This window comes from Schistocerca serialis, chromosome 8 (assembly GCF_023864345.2).
Source record: "Schistocerca serialis cubense isolate TAMUIC-IGC-003099 chromosome 8, iqSchSeri2.2, whole genome shotgun sequence".
NCBI lineage: Eukaryota > Metazoa > Arthropoda > Insecta > Orthoptera > Acrididae > Schistocerca > Schistocerca serialis.
Window position 1 is genome coordinate 347,490,930 of NC_064645.1, and position 20,780 is coordinate 347,511,709.

Here is a 20,780-nt window from a genome sequence, read left to right on the forward strand (position 1 = left end):
GTTTAATTGATGCATGTTGTTCTTTGTTTGTTTGCTCTGGGATGTTTGAGTCCATTACTGTATTTTCTTCTTCATCTGATTGCACATTATTTTGTTCCAGTATTTGTTGTACTTGTTGTTTGATGTTTTCTAATTCTGACTGGGGTATCCTGTTATTTTTGACTATTATACGGATCTGATCAGCTAGTCGTTGTTCTGTTAAAAATTTTAATTCTGGGTATCTGGTAATAAATGTTGTGTATATTTGTGATCTGTATCCAGTTGTGTTGGTTCGTAAGTTTGTTGCTTGGTAACAACAGAACATGAAGTGTCGGGTAACTTCATCTGACCACCTCATCCTTTGTCTTTGTTTTCCTTCTAGAGTGGTTGCAGGAACCATATCCTGCAAAAAACTTCTATTTGGATTTAGAACATTTTCCGTGTGGCTAGCAGTGTCGTTACCATTGTGGACGGGCATAGGGTTCAAGTGTCGTCCCCAACCACGACAGCGCTTGTTCGAGGCTTCATTAGTTCTGTCCTGAACCAACTAATCACACAAAAAGGGGGGTTAGCCCTATTAGTGGTTTGTTCTTTTCGTAGCCTTTTACGACTGGCAGAACATACCGGAGGCCTATTCTTTTCCCGTGCCTCCACGGGGTTTATTATTATTATTATTATTATTATTATTGTCAGGAAGATTATTATGTTTGTGCATGTGAACTTTTACTGAATATATTAACCAGCTAGAAAACTTTTATTTATAGTCATAGTTCTTGATCTCAATCAGTAAATAGCTGGTAGTAATATTTTCTTTCAGTAAGCACAATAAGAATGTGGACTTGCAGACTGAAGATTATGGTCAGTATATTCTCCATCACTTTCTGGCCAACTGCAAAAGTAATTTTCAGACTCTTGTAAAAACTGTGAAGAGGAATATTATTCAACCCACTGCCCCACAAATAGTCAATGTTTATGTTAAATTGTGTTATTGGCTGGGTAGCTTAATTCATACTTTCAGCTGTAGTGAACTGCATCCATGTGGGGAATATGTGTGAGTAACATTTGTCAGTTGCTAACCATGCGCACATGGAAGCACGCGTCTGGTAGTTCCCTCACTTGATAACATCCAATGCCCACTCAACGAGTGCTGGGCAACAGCCATGCAGCCCACATGACTAAGACAACACTCTCTATACAGCTTTGTCACAACAACAGGGTACTAACAGGCCCAGCAAGCAATCAAATGCACCTAGCATTAGAATTTCCTTTTAGCTGTTGACTCACCCAAGATTCACCAAGTGTTACCACAGTGACTGAGTAGGATCATGTATAAGTAAAATTAAAATAATAATTGAATACTGAATGTTATTGTTTTAGCTGTGGAACTGCAAATTTGCATGGAAGGATGACTGATGAAAATAATGTTCACATTCAGTCTACTGCTAAAATTGCATTGACACAGGCACATTTTGAGCAGAACAAATGAAATAGATTTATGTTCAGGAACATGACAACAGGCGATAATTGTAAACTTTATTTGTAATTAACAAAAAAATGTAAATCCAGCTACACCATATTCTTTTGTGAGTGAATCAAGCAAATGAACTAATAGGACCCATTACAGCTGATAATCTGAATTGCAATGAACGGAAAGAGAAAGGAAATGTAAGGATTGTGGTAAGCAGAAGTGGATGTTATTCAAATAAAGTTCTATCTGTATAATTATTCAAATAAGCAGATTATTCAAATAAATTTATTTAGGAATAAATTGTTTGTAACTTAAATAATAAATGACATGGAATGCCTATCTATATTCCTTGTTTACTTCTTGTACAGAATTCTATTACTAAGTGTTTGTTCTCTTGGCTCAGTGAAATTTCTATTTGATGAATAACTTATTAATGGATTGTAAATAAATATGCCTTGGTGGCTCAGTGGGTTAAGTTCCAAACTACAAAGCTAGAGGTTCTGCATTCGATCCCCCATTGGCACAATGATTTTTTCTGTTACTTATCACTCCCTTAATCTCTAACAATGGGAATAATGCCAAGTCAAGATGCACTGTATTTCGGAGTACATATCATACTGTAGATCCCATTCTAATTGGCTTTATAAATCGGTTCAGGAATGGGAAGAAGTCAAGGACAAAGCACCATGTCTAGTAACGCAATGCAGTGTTCTTCAAACCAGATTTCTGTCTAGTAGCGCAATGCAGAGTTCAAACCAAACTTCAGGTTAAGCACAGCATTACTTGCTTTACAGCATAACAAATGCAGCATAAAAATAGTTCACAGGCAAGTGGCCTTAGCAGTTACACTACCAATATGGCCAAATTCAATTGCCTCTGCGCTTTTCACTATCTTCCCCCTCCCCCCGCTAAAACATGGGCATACTCTATGCAACTAATTTAAGATGAGAACATAATAAACAGAAACTCTTAATCTGCAGCACCTTTCTCCACTATATGAAGGCTGCTAACGCTATCAAATATGGGTACATTGTTGATATAATTACACAATCCTCCCATGTTAGTAGTGCCACAAAATGAGTGAACAAAATTAAAACTCTGTTGCTAATTATTAACATCAATAGACATTAAACCTACATACATCCTGCTGGACATGCAAAGTCATCTAAAAGTGTTTTAATATTAAGTAAGCTTATGATCGGAATACGGCATAATTTTTCAATCTGACATGCGTTCACGCAAAATTTTGGAAGAGAGACTGGGTTTGAGCAGAGCCGTACCAAGGCGGTCCTGTGCTCTTAGCGGAACTGTGTCAACACACTCCCCCCCACCCTGAAAAAAGTAGTAATTTATGAGGTAGAACTGATCAAAAGTAAACATTATAGAAGAATATTACTTAAATGAGCTATACAGATGGAAAACATGGCACACAACAAACTAAATGAATCACTGTATGAAATAAATTACAAATTTTATAAGCTTCCTAAAAAAAGATTGAAAGTAAAATAAAATAAAAACTATGCCTTATTTCTTATGCCACTACTATATACTGTGCATCGGTTTTAATATGATGTATAATAAAGAAAAGATATTATTTTCTCTTCATAAATGAAAACATTCCTCTCATTCATCCTCAAAGGTTCTGTGGCATCACACAAAATCACACTTTCTGTCATAATCCATGCGCTCTTGGCGATATCCAATGTGTGAGATCAATGATGTGACACACTGTTCCGCAGACTTAATTGGAAATGCTCCTGCTGTATGTAGATTAATGGTGTACTGAACCACACTATCCAATCAGATTAAATAAGGGATGCCAGCCTCCTTTTGAACTGTGAGGCATGGTAAACTTCTCACAACTCCAAAATCAAAACTTAAAAAACCTTATTGCTACCTAGCTATTTTCAGATAAGATTCCAAGTGCCGACCACTGAGCTGTAAAAGTTCGCCGCTAACAGTTCAATAACTCACCGTCAGCTGCCTATTAGCAATTGCCATTCATAATCTGTCAACAATCAAACAGGAACAGAGTTCAATATCAACATGGGAAAGATCACTAACAAACCTCAGTCACAGATTTGCAATGGTACAAATGAATGTTATTAGTATTGAATACCCCAAAACCCAGTCTGTCACTTTTTATGTAACTACTACTTCCAGCTAGCTCAAATTTCTAGCTTCCCCACAGCTTTTATCTTACCACACAATGTCACACATACTACTCCTCACAACTCACGAAAAACAACTGGAAAATGCTTCAGCAGAAACTGCTGCCTGCACACAAGAACACACTATGGGTATTCTCAGTCTTCCATACTGCACTCAGTGCCCATGTTGACCACGATGGATCACGAAACCCCGAGTTCCGAAGTACAAACTCCACCCCAGAGGGCACACGTCCTCTCCAACTATCACGGGCTGCTAATCAACTGCTCCAATTCCATGAGCACCTCTGTGCATCATGAAACCATTTAAATTATAGGCCTTTCAGCCAATGTAAAAACCAGAGCAAAACGTAGACCCTGTCACTGGCCATTCACCTTTTCCTGCTTACAGCCCTTCTCTTAGGTGCTGCCCCTGGCACAACATTAATATCCCTTTCTGAAAGTGTAACCACGTTGAAATTTTTAACTATGCATGCTATGCAGGCTCCAGCCACCACCATTTAGTAGCATCAGAAAACCTCAGCCCATCATCTTTGGCCAAACAAAAACCCTCTTTCCCCTATGCGTGGAAAGTGACCAAGGCGGATACTAACTGAAATGGGGCTAACACATGTGGGTAGTTAGGAGATGATATGTTACAAAGTTATTAATACTGCATAAATTATTAAACGGAAATAAAAAAAGGGGCTGTGGTTAAGTATCGGTAACACATTCTTTCCCAAGAAGTTCTTTTATTACAATTTTACATTCCATTCCCTTGCTCATGAGATCACAGAAGTCAGCTGTGTCATATTCTACCAACAAGACAGCTGGATTTGATAGTCTGCTCCATCTATATTCGACATTTAGTAGTTTATTATTTGTTGGTGCATAAGTTTGTACCGTTTTTGTTTTGCATGTTGATACGCTGGTTGCTATGGGTTTATTTATCAACTGTCAATTTTTATGTGTTGTTCACTGTTGCTATCAGAGATTACATATTGTCATTTTCATATTGTGAGTGGAGCTGAGGACACAAGAAAATGGAGTAACAAGTGAAGAAAGCTGAACATTTCTGTCATATTCTTCCATCTGAGTTCAATAGAAAGGCGACAACAGCAGAAGCAGTCAAAAACATTTGCGCCATTTATGGGGTAATGCCATTGGACAGAGCACAGCCAGAAAATTGCTTCCTCATTTTAAGGAGGATTTTTTGACATTATTGATGCTCTACGTTCAGCAAGACCTTCAGGATTTGGTGAAGATAATTTTTAATGCATTAATTGACAATGTCCCACATCAGTGTACTAGAGAACTGGCAACTGTGATGAACTGTTGATCATTCCAACATTGTGCAACATTTTAACGCAATGGGGAAGGTTCAAGAATCAGGTGTATTGTACAGCATGCTCTGACCCAAAATCACAAAAATCAGCAGAGGGCCATATGTGCATCTCTGCTTACTCATCATCAACTGGCTTGTGAACAACACTGACCATTCCTGTCCTGTATCATTACTGCTGATGAGAAATTGTGTCTTCTGGATAAAGTAAAGAAAAGAAAGGACTGGTTGAGCCGAAACAAAGCAGCAACTCCTTGAACAAAGACCTGCTCACATCCACAAAAGTTAATGTTGCTTCTTCGATGTGTAACCATCACTTCTGACATTTACTGTCAACAACTAAGACATCTTGCAAATGCAATCCAAGAACACAACAAGGAAGACTGTGTAAGTGACGCTACCCTGCAGTAATGTCTGCTTGCATTCCGCTAGACTGACAAAAAATACTATCCTGGAGTTGAGTTGGGAAATCATTCTGCACCCACCTTGTTCATTTGATCTTGCACCCTCAGATTTTCACCTCTTCTACTCTATATCAAACAATCTTCAAGGAACTTCCTTTACAGATGAAAATGTGCTCTGAACATGGCTAGGTGAGTTCTTCACTTCAAAACCATATGATTTCTACAGTCACAGAATTGAAAATTTACACCAGTTTTGGCAGCCTGTTGTAAATAGTGAAGGAGAATATATTATCAATGACTTAAAGTCTCTGTTACATACATCTGTTGAGTTTATTAAACTTATGGAAAAATGCTATGAATTTATGCATAACCCAGTATCATCTTTAATCTGCTGAAACTGCATTGACAAGATGCTGTAGTCATTGGAATTGTCAAGTTATCCTCAGAGTTATTTTGATGTTTCAGTATGCACCTCATAACACATAACTCCACCCGAACAGGCCATGAAGGCCCCGACGGTACCAAGCAGCCACCGTGTCATCCTCAGCCCACAGGCGTCACTGGATGCGGATATGGAGCACACCGCTCTCCCAGTTTCCAAGACCAGAGCCGCTACTTCTCAATCAAGTAGCTCCTCAGTTTTGCCTCCCCATGGCTGAGTGCACCCCGCTTGCCAACAGCGCTCGGCACACTGGATGGTCACCCACCCAAATGCTAGTCCCACGCGACAGTCCTTAATTTCGGTGATCTGACGGAACCCGTACTATGAGAGAAAAAGGTCTAAATATCCAAAAGGGAACCTCTGTCACTGCCCTTCATCAGCTCTTTCTAATGGAATTTCAGAGCTGCTACTTTGCTAATTAGTTCAGCCATATCGATGTTTCTGCTATATTTCACACCATAATCTGCTACATATTTCTGAAAATAAGATATAGATCTCTCATTTATGGTGTTCCCGACACAATAATAAAGTGAGATGAAATTGTGTGTTATCTGTAAGATCTGTTTTCCATTTCACTTGTAATTCTATCAGTTTCATTCACTCTAGCCAGTGCCAGTTACAGGCACAAGCATGCGTTTGGGTCACCAATCTGTGAGGGGCACCATAGTGCAAAATATGAATACTGCCTGTATCATAATTAGTAGCAGAAACTGACAGATCTGAAAGTCTTTGATAACAAAAGCACGTAACTTCCAGTAAGCATGGTTCCACATCAAGTTGTTTGTGAAGTAATTGCGAATGTGTGGTAACGAAGCATCAGTGACATCAGAAAGAAGTATTTTTCTGTTTAGTACAAACATACCCCAGTTGTAAATTTTTTGATCAAGTCCCCATTTAATTGGGTCAAATTTCACATGAGGTCTACCTTAACAAGAAATACAATAGTGCTTCAGCATGATACATGTTACAGTTTACTGTAAATTTGTACCTGTTCTTTAGGTTTTCCATGCACCATCCTACGTTTGGATGCTAAATGGCACCACTTTCTGCAGTGAGTTACATATTCTTTCATCTACCCCCCGCCCCCATAATCTAGTAAATCATGAGATGACTGTTCAATTCATGCTCCAGTTCTTCAAATGTGCCACCTGCTTTACTTTTGAAATGACCTCAAACATATAAGGATCAAGGGATTTGGAATTCAAGATACAGGCTCCGCTCGACTCATTCCTCTTGCACTACACTGTAGCATTAAATATCATCTTATATTAGCAGCAAAATGTGATGGCACCCCATATTGTTTGTGCCACATTCCCCAATGTAGTGAAAGGTGCAGTAACCTGTGGGTGAAATTTAAGCCCAATTAGACAGGGACTTCATAGCAAAGTTTACATTTCAAATGCATTTGTACTAACCAGAACAATAATTCACACTAGTGTTTGTGGCATCTCATAACCACAGATTATTACTGTATTCTTTCACTTGTGTTATCCTCCTGTGTAATAGTACATTTTGTGTCACCCATAGATTTATGCTGATTTTTTCATGTGATACCATTTCACTTATGGGCATGTCAGTCTAAACAGTTGCATCCACCAGTAACAGAAACCAGATTGGCTGTGTGAACACTATCTCTCAGGAATGGAAGATATAATTATTATTAAAAGTAGTGAACCAGGATATGCTTCACACTTTTTAAATATGCATGGGAATTGGGTATACCTCCTAATCTCCTTCTGCTTCCCTTTCTCTACCCCTCTCCCTCTGCCCGTCCCTTTGTTTTCCCCCTCCCACACACATATCTGCCCGTTACCTTTCCCCTCCACACTGTACACCTCCTATCCCACACTCACTCTATCCGTCTCCTCCTCCCGGAAATAGAAGTCAAAATGAATGTGTGTATCGCTTGGAATCAATAGTACCCTGGTGTATGAGAGATACCTTTCCAGCTGCTGTATCTGTGAGGATAGTAGCTTTATTGACAGTACCTTGCATGTTTTAATCTACAAACAGCCATAAACATAACTTTCCTGTTTGCCACAAACTGAAATCAATTGAATATCTGCAACACACAAAATTGCCATGAACTGATACCAATTCAATCTTTGCAACATACCAAAGATAGGATCAACACTGACAACACACTACAATATCAGTTGTACTGCATTCTTTTCCGCAAAATATCAATATAAAATGCAGAATTTGTTATTGTTATGAAAACATGTGACAGCGGACCTGTCAAACTAAACATCACCTTTCTTTCATTGCAATTTTCATACAAATATGTCATCCAAATTTCTGACACACACACACACACACTCACACACACACACACACACACACACACACACACACACACATTCACATTCTCTCTCTCTCTCTTTTCTTTTCTTCTTCTTCTTTTTTTTTTTTGGGGGGGGGGGGGGGGGGGTGATTTTTTGCACGTCCTCTGTGCCCACGCCCCTGGTGGAGGCCAATCTTGCCATGGTCTCAGTACAGCCCTGGGTTTGAGTTCATAATATTGCAGCACAATGGCAACTTTTGTATCAAGAAAGTGTCAAGGGATGGTAGGAAGAACATTGGATTTCAAATTTATTCATTGTTTGTAACATTTTTTATTCACAGATCATGAATGAGCAATTTTATTTGTGGAAGTGAATAATACTCCAAACAACATTTGTTATTCATGAATAATAAATAATAATTTTTATCAGTACCCATTATTGACTGTTCACATAAATTTCACCCATCTCTGGTGTTAAGAGAAGTGCACTGAGCATTCACACACTGCATATTCGCAGATTATGTGCACGTGGATGCAGGTCCGTGAGATCTGTGTGGCTGCTTACAAGAGCTACTCATGCAGCTGTCATTAGCATCAGCAATCTTTGGCAACTTCCGGCAATATTTGCGAAGTGTATTCAATCTTCTCTCTCTCTCTCTCTCTCTCTCTCTCTCTCTCTCTCGCATGCGAGACAATATATATTGGACAATATATAAATCATCTATAAAACGAAGAGCCCACTTTATTTTTGAGTGCTCAAATTTATTTTGATTTTTTGTTCAATTTCCTATTGTTATTCTGAAAAGCGTACCTATTCTTCTTAACAAAAAGTTAACATCTAGATAACTGTTTGACAGTAACATGATTATGTTTCATACAAATACAAATACATTACTGTGACAGAACCTGTTTCCATAAGATAACAATGAGATGTGATAAGAGTCATCATCAATCTAATCAAGTACTGGACAAAGCACTTCCTATAAAGATGGTTTGATCTACATATATGTTTCTAAGGTACAGGTTGCTCAAGACCAAGTGATCACAGGACAATTTGCTGAGAAGAACCAGACCATGGAGAGATTTATATAACTGGGTCCACTGTTTAGGGACACACAAATAAAAAAATATCTTGATTGTCTACTGTACGTTTCTATTACTCTCGGCTGTGTATGATCTATGTACTCTTTTCCACAAACCAAAAGATAGTTTCCTGACATTTTTCCAGATAATACATCACAAATTCCACATGCCACATCAAATCTTAGCATTTATGCAATTTTTTATCCACTGACAAAAAGTTCCCGTTTTTCAGTAAATAAAACTAACCAACTTTACAATATTTAAAAAAGGATGGGAGATTCAAACTTAACATCACATCACTGACGAGGTCACTGATGACAGGACAAACCTAGATTGATTTGTGTAGTCTGCAATTTGCTGAACTGGTCACAGGTGAAGGAATTGTAATGCAGAGAAAACTAGAAACCAGTATTCATTCATTTATTAATCCATTTTTATAGTTTTCAGCATTACCCAAAATCAGAAACTTGGTTCAGATAAAGACCACTGGATTAAATAGTTACAAGGTTGATTTGCAATGTAGTACAAGCAGACTGACTCACTGAAATGTGTAAAAAGGATCAATAAATGAAGGAATACTAGTTTCTAGTTTCCTCTGCATCATTACAATTTCTTCATCTGTAACCATCTCAGCAATTGTAGACTATACAAATTTTTCAATCCACACCAGACGGTATGGACGTCGAAGACCCCTAAAGGTCTCTGCACCATCGCACCGTAAGCTGTGGCAGCATGCGCCTCCTGGCTCACGTTTAATGTGAGGACGCCACGGTGGAACACATGGTCCTAGCGGCCAATAGCGGTGTCCCCAATAATGTGTTTAAGCACCTGCCTCTTGCTCAGTCAGTCAATCTAATCTTTGCGCGCGTCTATTGACATCTCGCCTCAGACAGCGTATTTACGTTACTTTGTTCCATGTACGAGTGGACGTGGTTGATTCGTGAGGGTTTTCTTGCAACTCCGTTGTTTCTTGCTTGTTGTGTTTCGTAAGGTCTCGCTCGGTTGTCCTGTGTTGTTTGTGTCCGTCCTCTCCCATTTGTATTGTTCGAGGGCCACTCCGTGGGTCCCGTTGTGCTTTCCTTCACAGCAACCCCGCAACCGTTCCAGTCACGGCCTTGCAGGGTCTCAGCCGTCGATATGATTTTGGCAGTGTAAGGCTTTGTATGTGGACTCCCTTATCCGGAATGTGGTGGTTCAGCTGATTCCTGATCCTGAGGTCCGCACTGCAGTGTTGAAACTCGATAACCCCTCCTTGGAAGAGATTCTCTGCATTGCACACTCCTTTGAAATTGATGAGGCAGCTAATTAGCATCTTATGGCGCAGCTGCAAGTGGCGGCGATTGATGTGTCTTGGCGGGTTCCGCCCTCGTGACGTCAACGTGGTCCTGCCGACAGAGGCCAGTGCCATCTTGACTCCTCTTTGTCCAACATCTCTATGGCATTGGCGCCTCCGGTCGTCCCTCGGCGCGGGTCGCACAGCCCACTTCCATCTTGCCCACAGTGCTTTATCGCACATTCTTGAACTGATTGTCCCCACTGCTGGAAAACGTGCACGCTATATAACAAGGAGGGACACATCTGATCAGTTTGTCGTAGTCGTTCGACTCGCTCCAGTCCTGCCCCTCCTGGGCCTCAAGATTCCGTCCATGCTCTGCAATCGGTAGTCCCACAGGATGACCCATCAGCGTGGAAGCTTTTCCTCACACTCCGCCTTTTCATTGAGGATGTCAGTTTTCACTCGGCCACAGTCGCTGATTAATATGGCGACGTATAACCACCTGGGCTCTCCTGAGTTCCCATCTCCCTCTCGGTGTTTGGTCACCTATGGAGACGGTTCCATTCCCCTTTGTGGGCAGTTCGTTATCCAGGTGACGTACAAACGTGTTCCCCGGCTCCTTACCCTATTTGTCGTCGACCATCCGTTGGCTTCGAATATTTTTGGCCTGGATGCGTTTCAACTGTTTGGCTTTCCAATTTCCGATGAAGTTAAGGTCGTTTCCACGGCAGTTTCTTTTCAGGACTTGGACGATCTGTACTCCGCTTTTGCGTTGTTGTTTGCTGCAGATCTCAGCTGTGCTTCCGATTTTCAGGCGCACATCACACTTCAGCTGGGTGCGCAGCCTCGCTTTTTTTGGGCCTATGGCCTTATGGCCTGCAGTCAAGCAGGAACTTGATCGGCTCCAGGCTGCTGGCGTTCTGGAGCCTGTGAGATACAGTGCCTGGGCAACACCATTGGTGGTCATACGGAAACCCAATGGGTCCCTTCAGCTGTGTGGGGACTTTGTCACCACTGCCAATGCTCAGTCCTTCATTGACGCTTACCCCATTCCCTGACAGGAAGACCTTCTCGCTAAGCTTGCCAAGGGCGAGTACTTTTCCAAGATGAACCTGGCTATGGCATACCACCAGTTACCCTTGGGTGACGAGTCCCAGAACATCATGGTTATCAACACGCCTTTCGGGTTATACAAGTACAAGCACCTTCCCTTTGTTGTCTCTTTGGCGCCGGCCATTTTCCAGCGGTTCCTGGAGCAGCTTACACAGCCTATCCCTGCCTGCGTGAATTATCTGGATGACATCTTGGTCACCTGGTGTTCCCGCCAGGAACATTTGCAAAACCTCAAGCACCTTATTTCACGCTCTGTAATCTGCAGGTTTACACTGTCGCCTGGAAAAGTGTTTCTTTCAACTGGAAGTGGAATACTTAGGCCACTGGCTTAGCGAGGATGGCATTCGCCCTTCAGGTCGCAATGTCGCGGCCATTGAGGCCCTTCCTTGTCCCAAGGACTTATCTGAACTCCAGGTGTTTTTGGGCAAGGTTACTTATTACTTAAGGTTCTTGCCCCAGGCTGCCTGTGTTGCTCACCCCTCAATCACTTGGGAAACAAAGCGGTACTTTTGATTGGACTCCTGCCTGTGACCAGGCTTTTCTCCATTTAAAGGTGATGCAGAAGTCCGCCCCTTGCCTTACTCCCTTCTTTCCAGACTGCTCCTTGGTCGTGGTGGCTGATGTGTTGCCATACAGAATTGGTGCCATCCTCGCACATCGGAATGCCGATGGCTCTGAACAGCCCATCGCTTACGCATCTAAGACGTTGACCCCAGCACAACGGAACTAATCCCAGATTGAAAAGGAGGCCCAGGCAATTGTGTTTGCTGTCCAAAAATTTCACACCTATCTCTCTGGGGCAAAGTTCACCCTCCTGATGGGCCTTACACCCTTGGCTACGCTTTTCAGACCCCACTCTCACTTTCCAGTGCAGACGGTTCAACGTTCTCCAGTGCTGGGTGTTATTTTTACGAAATTACACTTACACCATCAGGTATAAGCCCACCACCCACCATGCTAACGTGAACGCTTTGTCACGTCTCCCACTAGGCCCCGATCCTGCCTTTGACCAACAAGGCGTCCTCTGCTTTTACATTGATTCCGCCTGCTGGGATGCGCCGGACGGTCTGCCTCTTATGGCTGCTCACATTGCCATGGCTACCTACCGCGACCCTACCTTGCAGCAGGTTTTCTGCTAAGGGTCCACGGGTGGCCCTCCTATATTACTCATCGGATGCAGTCCGATTTGAGCCCCTGGTGCCACCTGTCCCACAGGCTATCTGTGGTCGATGATGTACTTCTGTTGGCCACGGAGTCGGATGCCCATCGGGTGGTCATCCCTCCCGAATTGCGACTTCGGGTGTTCAGTTTGTTACACTGTGGGTTCTGGGTTTTGCCCCGTATGAAAGTTTCAGCTCGTCGGCATGTGTATTGGCCCAGCGTTGATGGCGATCTTGACCGCCTGGTCCGTGGGGCCCTGTGTGTGCGCGTCACCAGGCAAGCCCCCCTCGGTCATTTGCACCCTGACCTGTGCCTCGCCGGCCCTGGGATCACATCCATATCAATTTTTCAGGCCCGTTTTTGGGGTCTATGTGGTTACTTATCGTTGACACCTACTCCAAATACCCATATGTCATCCGCATGGAGTCCACCACCACGGAGGATACACTCACGGCCCTGGACCAGGTTCTCACCATTGAGAGCCTGCCACACACATTGGTCTCCGACAATGGCCACCACTTCATGACGTCCTCCTTCCACAATTTCTGTCAGGCCAATGGTATCAAACATATCCGTAGCCCACCTTTCCACCCTTCATCCAATGGTGCAGCGGAGAGGCTTGTCTGCACATTTAAACAACAGTTGACGAAGGCGGTCAACACATCTCCCACCACATCGGCCCTCACACTGTTTTTGAGCACCTATTGCACTACGCCAATTGACGGATGTAGTCTAGAGGAGCTCCTTCATGGGCGACAGATGCGGACCCTGCTCCATTTGCTGATGCCATACCCCTTCCCGCCCCCACTCCTGGCCCTCTCAGCGATACACCCCTGCTGCGGCCATGTGGGCCCGCGAGAACAGGCACAAGGCAGGTTGGATGCCCGCCACAGTCGTCGCAGCCCATGGGCGGTGGGTGATGTCGGTGCAGACGTTGAAGGAGTTGGAGCGCTGCCATCATAACCAGCTCCGCCTGCGTGCCCCCGCAGAATTCGCGCTGCCACCTCCTCCTCTTCTACCTCCTTCGGGTACGGGCGTGGTCCTCGAGTCGCTGCCGCTGCCCCCGGTTTCCGTCTCCCCGTGGCCCTGCAACTGGCCCTCCCTGTCCCCATCCCCGATTGGATCAGCAGCTCCATCCCCCGCCCTGGACTCTAGGTCGGCCGTCATGGATACCTTGGGCGTCCCTTCCTCCCCGGCAATAGCGATTGATGAGCCCGGCTCTTCTTCCCACTGCTGCCCACATTGGCACCATCCGGGGCATTTCCACCCCTACACACAAGTTTCAGGGGGGATTTTGGATCCTCACCAGACGGCATGGATGTTGAAGACCCCTAGAGATCTCGGCACCACCGTACCATAAGCCGTGGTGGCGCGCACTTCCTGGCCCATGTTTGATGTGAGGGCGCCAAGGTGGAACATGTGGTCCCAGTGTGCAATAGCAGCATCCTCGATAACGTACTTAAGCACCTGCCTCTCGCGCAGTCAATCACTCTAATCTTTGCGTGCGTCTATTAACATCTCGCCTCAGACAGTGTATTTACGTTACTTTCTTCCGTGTATGAGTGGACGTGTTTGATTCGTGAGGTTTTCTTGTGGCTCCATGGTTTCTTGCTTGTTGAGGTACGTAAGGTCTTGCTCAGTTGTCCTTCCTTGTTTGTGTCCGTCCTCTCCCGTTTGTGTTGTTCGTGGGCCATGCTGTGCTTTCCTTCGCATTAATTATAAGTGACTTATAAAAATCTAAATCTGAAAGACTGAACAGCAATTTGAAACCACTCTGCCCAAATTCAAGTTGCGGGCTTAACAGCTCTGCCATCAAATTTAATACCATTCAGCAAAATAGCCATACTTAATTTTGCCATGTTAAATACAATGAAGAGCACAGAACAAACTTCAAGCTGACTTTTGTGGTTTAAAATTTCAAATGAAACAAAAAAACAGAAACAGAAATGTGTAAGTACTAAGTAACCATATCCAGAAATCCAATGTGAACTAAATAGATCTTTATCCAAATGTTTCATAACATGCAAATAATAATAAAAGTAGACTACTAACCAAAACAGAGATCAGCAATTAACTTGAGCCAAGACACATTGTTAGGGTGATATTTAAGTCCCTGTAGCAGCAGCTGAGAAAGCATTTCTGCAACCCCTTTGGAGTGGTATGAATTTGAACTGAAACATAACATACATTGGCATTAACATTTGTACTTGTACTGAACTCATGAGAAGTAATCTGTTCCAGATGCTGAAGAATTGTTACACTTTTACCGACTTATAAAACACAGAGGGGAATAAAAATTAGCTAAATATCTTTCTTTCATTTGCATGGCCCATCCTTTACTCTGCACATTTTCCCTTCATAATCAATTTATTCAAACAGAGATTTAATTATTCAATCATTTGACTTTATTAGATATGCTACAGTGAAAGAGAGACTGTAGAAACTAGAAATGTCTTTCAGACTCCTAAATATAAAAGCTAAATCCTGGTAATACACGCATTACTTGCATGCTTGTTACCATATTATAAAGTAATACTGCACTGCATTGTTCTGGAATTATGTAGAAGATGTAATACACTATGAAGATAACACTTTTCATTAAAATTATCACTTATATTATTTCACATAAAGTTCATGTATACCATGAACTTTTAATGTATAGTGGAATGAGAACCTCTGCTAATGCCCACCTATAGTTCGAAACAAAACATGAAACCTGCAAGCAAACACTATTACTGCTGCAGCACTGAAGATGGTTTCGCTGAAGTTCACAATCTGAAAAATGTATTATGAGAACATCCAGTTACATACAACAAACACACATACACACACACACACACACACACACACACACACACACACACACACACATTCTGGAAACAAAAGTCAGAAACCAAACACATACATTTATATGATGACTGCTAAGCAAAGTATGACTGAACAAGTGACACAGCCCTACATTAAAGTGCAAAGGCAACAAACTCTAATTCATTACGTACTTACTTGCTTACAACAGCAGGCCAGAGACCGACATGCTCACATGACAGTTCTTGGTGATTGTCGTCTTTGAGCACATTATGGAGCCGTGCCAACAAAGATAATGCCACTGAAAGGACAGTAGGTTCACGCAGACGCATGAGCAGTTGATGCAAACTTGCACGTGTGTATCCACTACCCATTGTTGGCGAATCACGGTGGACAGATGCACCCGAACTAGATCGCTTTTGCTGAGTACTTGGCCCAAACACAGGAAGAACTGATTAAAGAAACAGAGTATTTTTCTAAAGTGAATAACCAGTCATTTAATAAATCATTGGGTAACTAATTCTATTGGATACCAGAGGACTTGTTCCATGGATTCACAACTTTCTCTTTCTTTATCTGCACTATTAGGTACACTGTAATTATTAAAATAACACAACCTGCATAGAATATAAGGCGTGACTGGAAGACTACCACTCACCTCTGTGAGGAAGTGCTGTGTTGTTAGCAGGCACTTAAAGAATAATGATGACTTTTTGGGGTTTCCTTTATTCGTTCTTCACAGCAGGAAATTAACACATAAATGTAGATACATTTATGATTTTATTTTGAGTGAAAAGAGTTACAGTCAACATATAATCAATCTGATGAATCATTCCCACCCGCAGCATTGTGAGTTCGATATGTGAACAATAAATGTGAGGGGGTGTCACATTCTGACAGTACGTGATCCCAGTATGGCACCAAAAATCACTAGTAACTATAGAACATTATTTATTGAGCAAATTTTGACTATGTATCATTTCAGCTATAAATACTATTGGTAAGTAATATGCTAGTGCTGGCAATACACAAGAATGTAAAGCAGGCTATTCCAAAGCTGCCCCATCACCTGAGGGTGTCTGCGAGTGCTCTTCAGCTCGCCTGTAGGCAGATGCTGGTGGTGTAGGCATCCCACCAGAAGACACGACTGCACGCCTTCTGCACATATGCGACCTGCTCGGCCACCCCTGGCCGCCTGAGCTCGACCAGAGGACTATGATCATGTACGCTACGGCTCAGCTGCAAGAGTACTCATGTATCAGCCACTTGGTCGTGCCTGCCTGCACTGTGCCTGTGGCCACCTGGATGCTCTCTGGCAGGTGCACCAGCTAAACTGGCTCACATAAAGTGTACAGTGGTTCTTTAACCAGTGTCAACGGTGTTCTGAGATGCATAATATCAGCAGTCACACCAATAGTGTGATTTCTACATCACGAAACACCACCATCTCACTCATTAGCTAACAGAGTTAGTTACACAAGGCTATGAATGAGTACTGCATGCAGTAAAGGCAAAAAGTCCTGGTGCATACTTGGTGGGTCTGTTGTTCTAAATGACACCATCCAATGGCACATTTAGGAAAGGATGATGGATACAATTCACATGACTGGCTGGCAAAAAACTTCAATACCAACTGTACAGGCAATATTTACCACATTCTGATATCCACATTCTTATTGCCAAAAGAAACATTAGAGAATATAATTCTACAATGAATGTATGTATGAGTCAGTATAAAAATTTGCAATTAATAAGTTGACATTTAAAGAAAACATATCAGCAGTTTTTCAATAACATTTTTCTGTAAAGCAGATGGTTAGCAGATTGAAGTTGGAATAAAAATATCTTACCTATGTCCCAAGCATCCTTGCACACTTTCTTTGTGCCCTTGTACTTAATGACATCTTGGCATGCAGCAGCAAGTGCCTGAGGAAGTTCAAAATGTGTCCACCTTTTATCTGAAGCCACAAGGTAGTCCCACTGTCCCAGATTCAAGAGACAGAGCATACATTGTTCCTGGACCTCAACACGCGGTACCACAGATTCTCCAGACTGTATTGCAGCCAAACACTGTTTACATCCTGCTATCAATTGTTCTGTTCCTGTAACAAAAATAATGATACATTATGACACAGTTTAGGGATCATGTAACATATATGACACGATAATTTTAAGTGTGCAATGGTATTCCAGACACGTCACTCAATTGATAGATGAAATAACAACAAAACAGATAACAGTACTTTAAAGTAATTACATGCATGATTTGTGAGTTGGAAATCAGATGTCCTTTATCAAAACAAGAATACAACATTGAAAGGCAGACACAATGTAAAATTTGGCATTGTGCTCAGAAGTGAGTTTCATCTCCGTTATCAATGTATAATTTTAATATCTCAAAATAGGAGTTAAAATTTGGTAATGGTTTCCCCTTCAAAGTAAAAAGCCATTTATCAGAGGGCTGAGCCACTTCACATTGCCCAAGAGGCAACATGGAGAAACAACCCAATTGAATGATTGGTTTCATTGGCTGCTGCTTTTGGTACCTGTAATGGATCTGGGAGATCTGTTATTTTCTACCGGATTTGTCGATACCAAATTGTAAATGTTTTCTTATATTTTTTGTCAGAATTTATTAATTATAATTTGCCTTATTATATGTGAAAGCATATTGAGTACTATTAGTAAATGTGTCGAAGAATAGCAAAGAGACTGATTACAAGTGGAAGCTTGTGTGTTGTGTAAAATGTCTTTGACGCTGGAGTCGTCTTTGACTATAGTCAGTCGGCAGTTAACTCTTGGTGTGTGTTAACGGTAGAAGAATGTGCAGGTCGCCGTCATAAATAATTTTGAATTATGTTACTATTTTTTTATACAAACTATAAGAGGAAACTACATTCGAAGAAATGGTATTTGAAGCACCAAAAATGAGGCAAACACATTGAACCAGGTCATTTCTGCAGCCGACAAAGGTGCATTGTGGAATCATACTTCCATTAGACAACTGAAGCCAAGACCAATACCGCCTTGTAAACATTTAACGGAAAAGGTACTGTCACGAAATATGCCAAATTTAAGTAAATAAAAAGTAGTGACCATATTTCAACTTGTGTTTTACCCGGGATAGCATATTTCATACCGCACTTCCAGTAACTGTCTCCACTGAGATATGCCTCTCAGAAACAACTGTCTGCAGGGTGATGCTACCTCTAGTAACTCTTTGGGTTCTGCAGTCATGCCTCAAACAACTATTTCAACAACCACAAGTGAAAAAAACATTTTAGACGCCCTGCTTACACACAGTTTCAATATTTTTAAAAAGCTCACTGATTAGAGACAGATTAGCAACAATGGTGCTGTTACAGAAATGTTGGTCACTAAAGGCAAAAAGATCTTCAAGAAAGCAGGTAAACTGGTAGAAAAAACCAAATAGCAACTCGAGCATCAAGAAGACAGGCAAACGTAAAGCCTACTGTACATCAATTGCCATGGTAATTCTATGATGTTCAGGTCATGCATAAAGTCAGTGAAGGGGTTGAAACGTCCTATTCAACTTCTCATGCATCTTTATGGTGTAGAAACTGAAGGTAGCAAACAGAAAATAGAAACTTTAAATTTCATATTTGAAATTGTATTTATGTATGAGAATGTTACAAACCAATGTTTGAGTACTACCAGTACTGAAAAACAGTTAACACTATTTAAAGTGAAAGAGGCACCTAACCCTGACAAAATTCCAGTTAGATTACACATAGAAATTGCTGAGGAATTAGCTCGTTTCCTAACTCATATTTATAGGGAATGTCTCATGTAGCAAATAGTCCTGATTGACTGGAAAAAGAGTGCAGGTCACTCTAGTTTACAAAAAAATGTAAAAGATTGAGTATACAGAATTGTGTACCAATATCATCAACCTCTTGTCAGTAGCAGGATTCTAGATCGTATTCCAAGCTCTAACAATTATGATGTTTAAACTTCCTCGCAGATTAAACCGGGTGCCAGATCGCCACTAGAACTTAAGACATCACTTGCAAAGAGCACAGATCCCACATCTGTGTCTTATATGGCACACAGTTTTAATTGCCAGGTTTCATATCCGTACACACTTCACCGCAGAGTGAAATTTTCATTCTGCAATTATGATTTTGTCTTCAATGAATCAGCATGGATTCAGGAAAAAATCACAAGTGTAAAACAGAGTTTGTTCTACACATAGACAGAATCTTGCAAACAATAAATGGTGGTGAACCGGTAGGTTCTGTCTTACCATATTTCCATAAGGTATTAGACACTGTACCACATTATCAATCCTATGGAATATCTTCTTTGGAAACATGTGACTGGCTTGATGAATCTTTTGACCATTAGAATCCAATACATTATACAGGATTGCGAATGTTCTACAGAAATGAAAAACCTCAACATGTATACATTATTTATCAGATGGGATCATTAATACCATAAATTTGTTTGCTGATAATGCGGTTGTCTACAGGAAGGTTTCATAATTGGATAATCATATGAAAATGCAGAAAGACTTAAGACACATGAGGAGATATACAAGACAATGCCCATAGCAAGTAGAAAGAACATAACACTATCCAATTATAAGACTAGCGTGAACATCTTGAGCACGTGTTATCATGTAAGTATTTGGGGGTAATACTACGAAGCAGCATGAAATGGGATGAGCAAACAAAATCAGTGTTGGGAAGCTGAATGGGACAATTACATTTATTGGGAGGATTCTGGGAAAGTGCAATGCACCGGACAGCTGCATAAAAAATGCTAGTGTGGCCAATTGTTGAGCGTAGCTCCAGTACTTGTAGCGTGTGCTTATCAAGTAAGCATGACAACGGGCAACAAACTAATTCAGAGTATTAGGAGCATTACAGGTAACTGTAGCCCATAAAAATGTGTATCATAATTCTGTGCAACTTTTTCATTTTTTGTTTTAAAACATCTATAGCCAATGCACTAATGCACACTTGTGATAAACTTGTGGGTAGATGGTTCAAATAATGGTGGTGTAACAAACTATCACAACCGTTGTTTGGCTGGTAAGGGAAGGAAAAGTGGTAGTGTAAAATTTCCAATTGCCAGACTTGAGCCTCAATGCCTACATTAAGTTCCAAATCTATTTGTATTGTCTTACTAATGGCAAATGACATTGATGATGATGGTCCATGTGAGGGGGACTGTTGTCCCACATGATGAAAGCCCCCAGTTATTTTGGCTTATTGTATATGACTGTTGATATATAATGGTCCAGTAAG

The 20,780-nt window shown here is 41.5% G+C and overlaps 1 protein-coding gene across 3 annotated transcripts in view; it reads right to left on the minus strand.

Annotated features, from left to right (window-relative positions):
• The window catches only part of LOC126416727 (integrator complex subunit 8), a 153,049-nt gene that overhangs the window by 37,781 nt on the left and 94,488 nt on the right, over positions 1–20,780 (minus strand). For all 3 annotated transcript variants that reach the window (XM_050084545.1, XM_050084546.1, XM_050084544.1), the window contains exons 12-14: positions 17,355–17,606; positions 15,703–15,955; positions 14,752–14,870 (exon numbers count right to left, since the gene is read on the minus strand). In XM_050084545.1, coding sequence (XP_049940502.1) covers positions 14,752–14,870; positions 15,703–15,955; positions 17,355–17,606 — 624 coding nt within the window. The remainder of the gene's footprint in view (positions 1–14,751; positions 14,871–15,702; positions 15,956–17,354; positions 17,607–20,780) is intronic.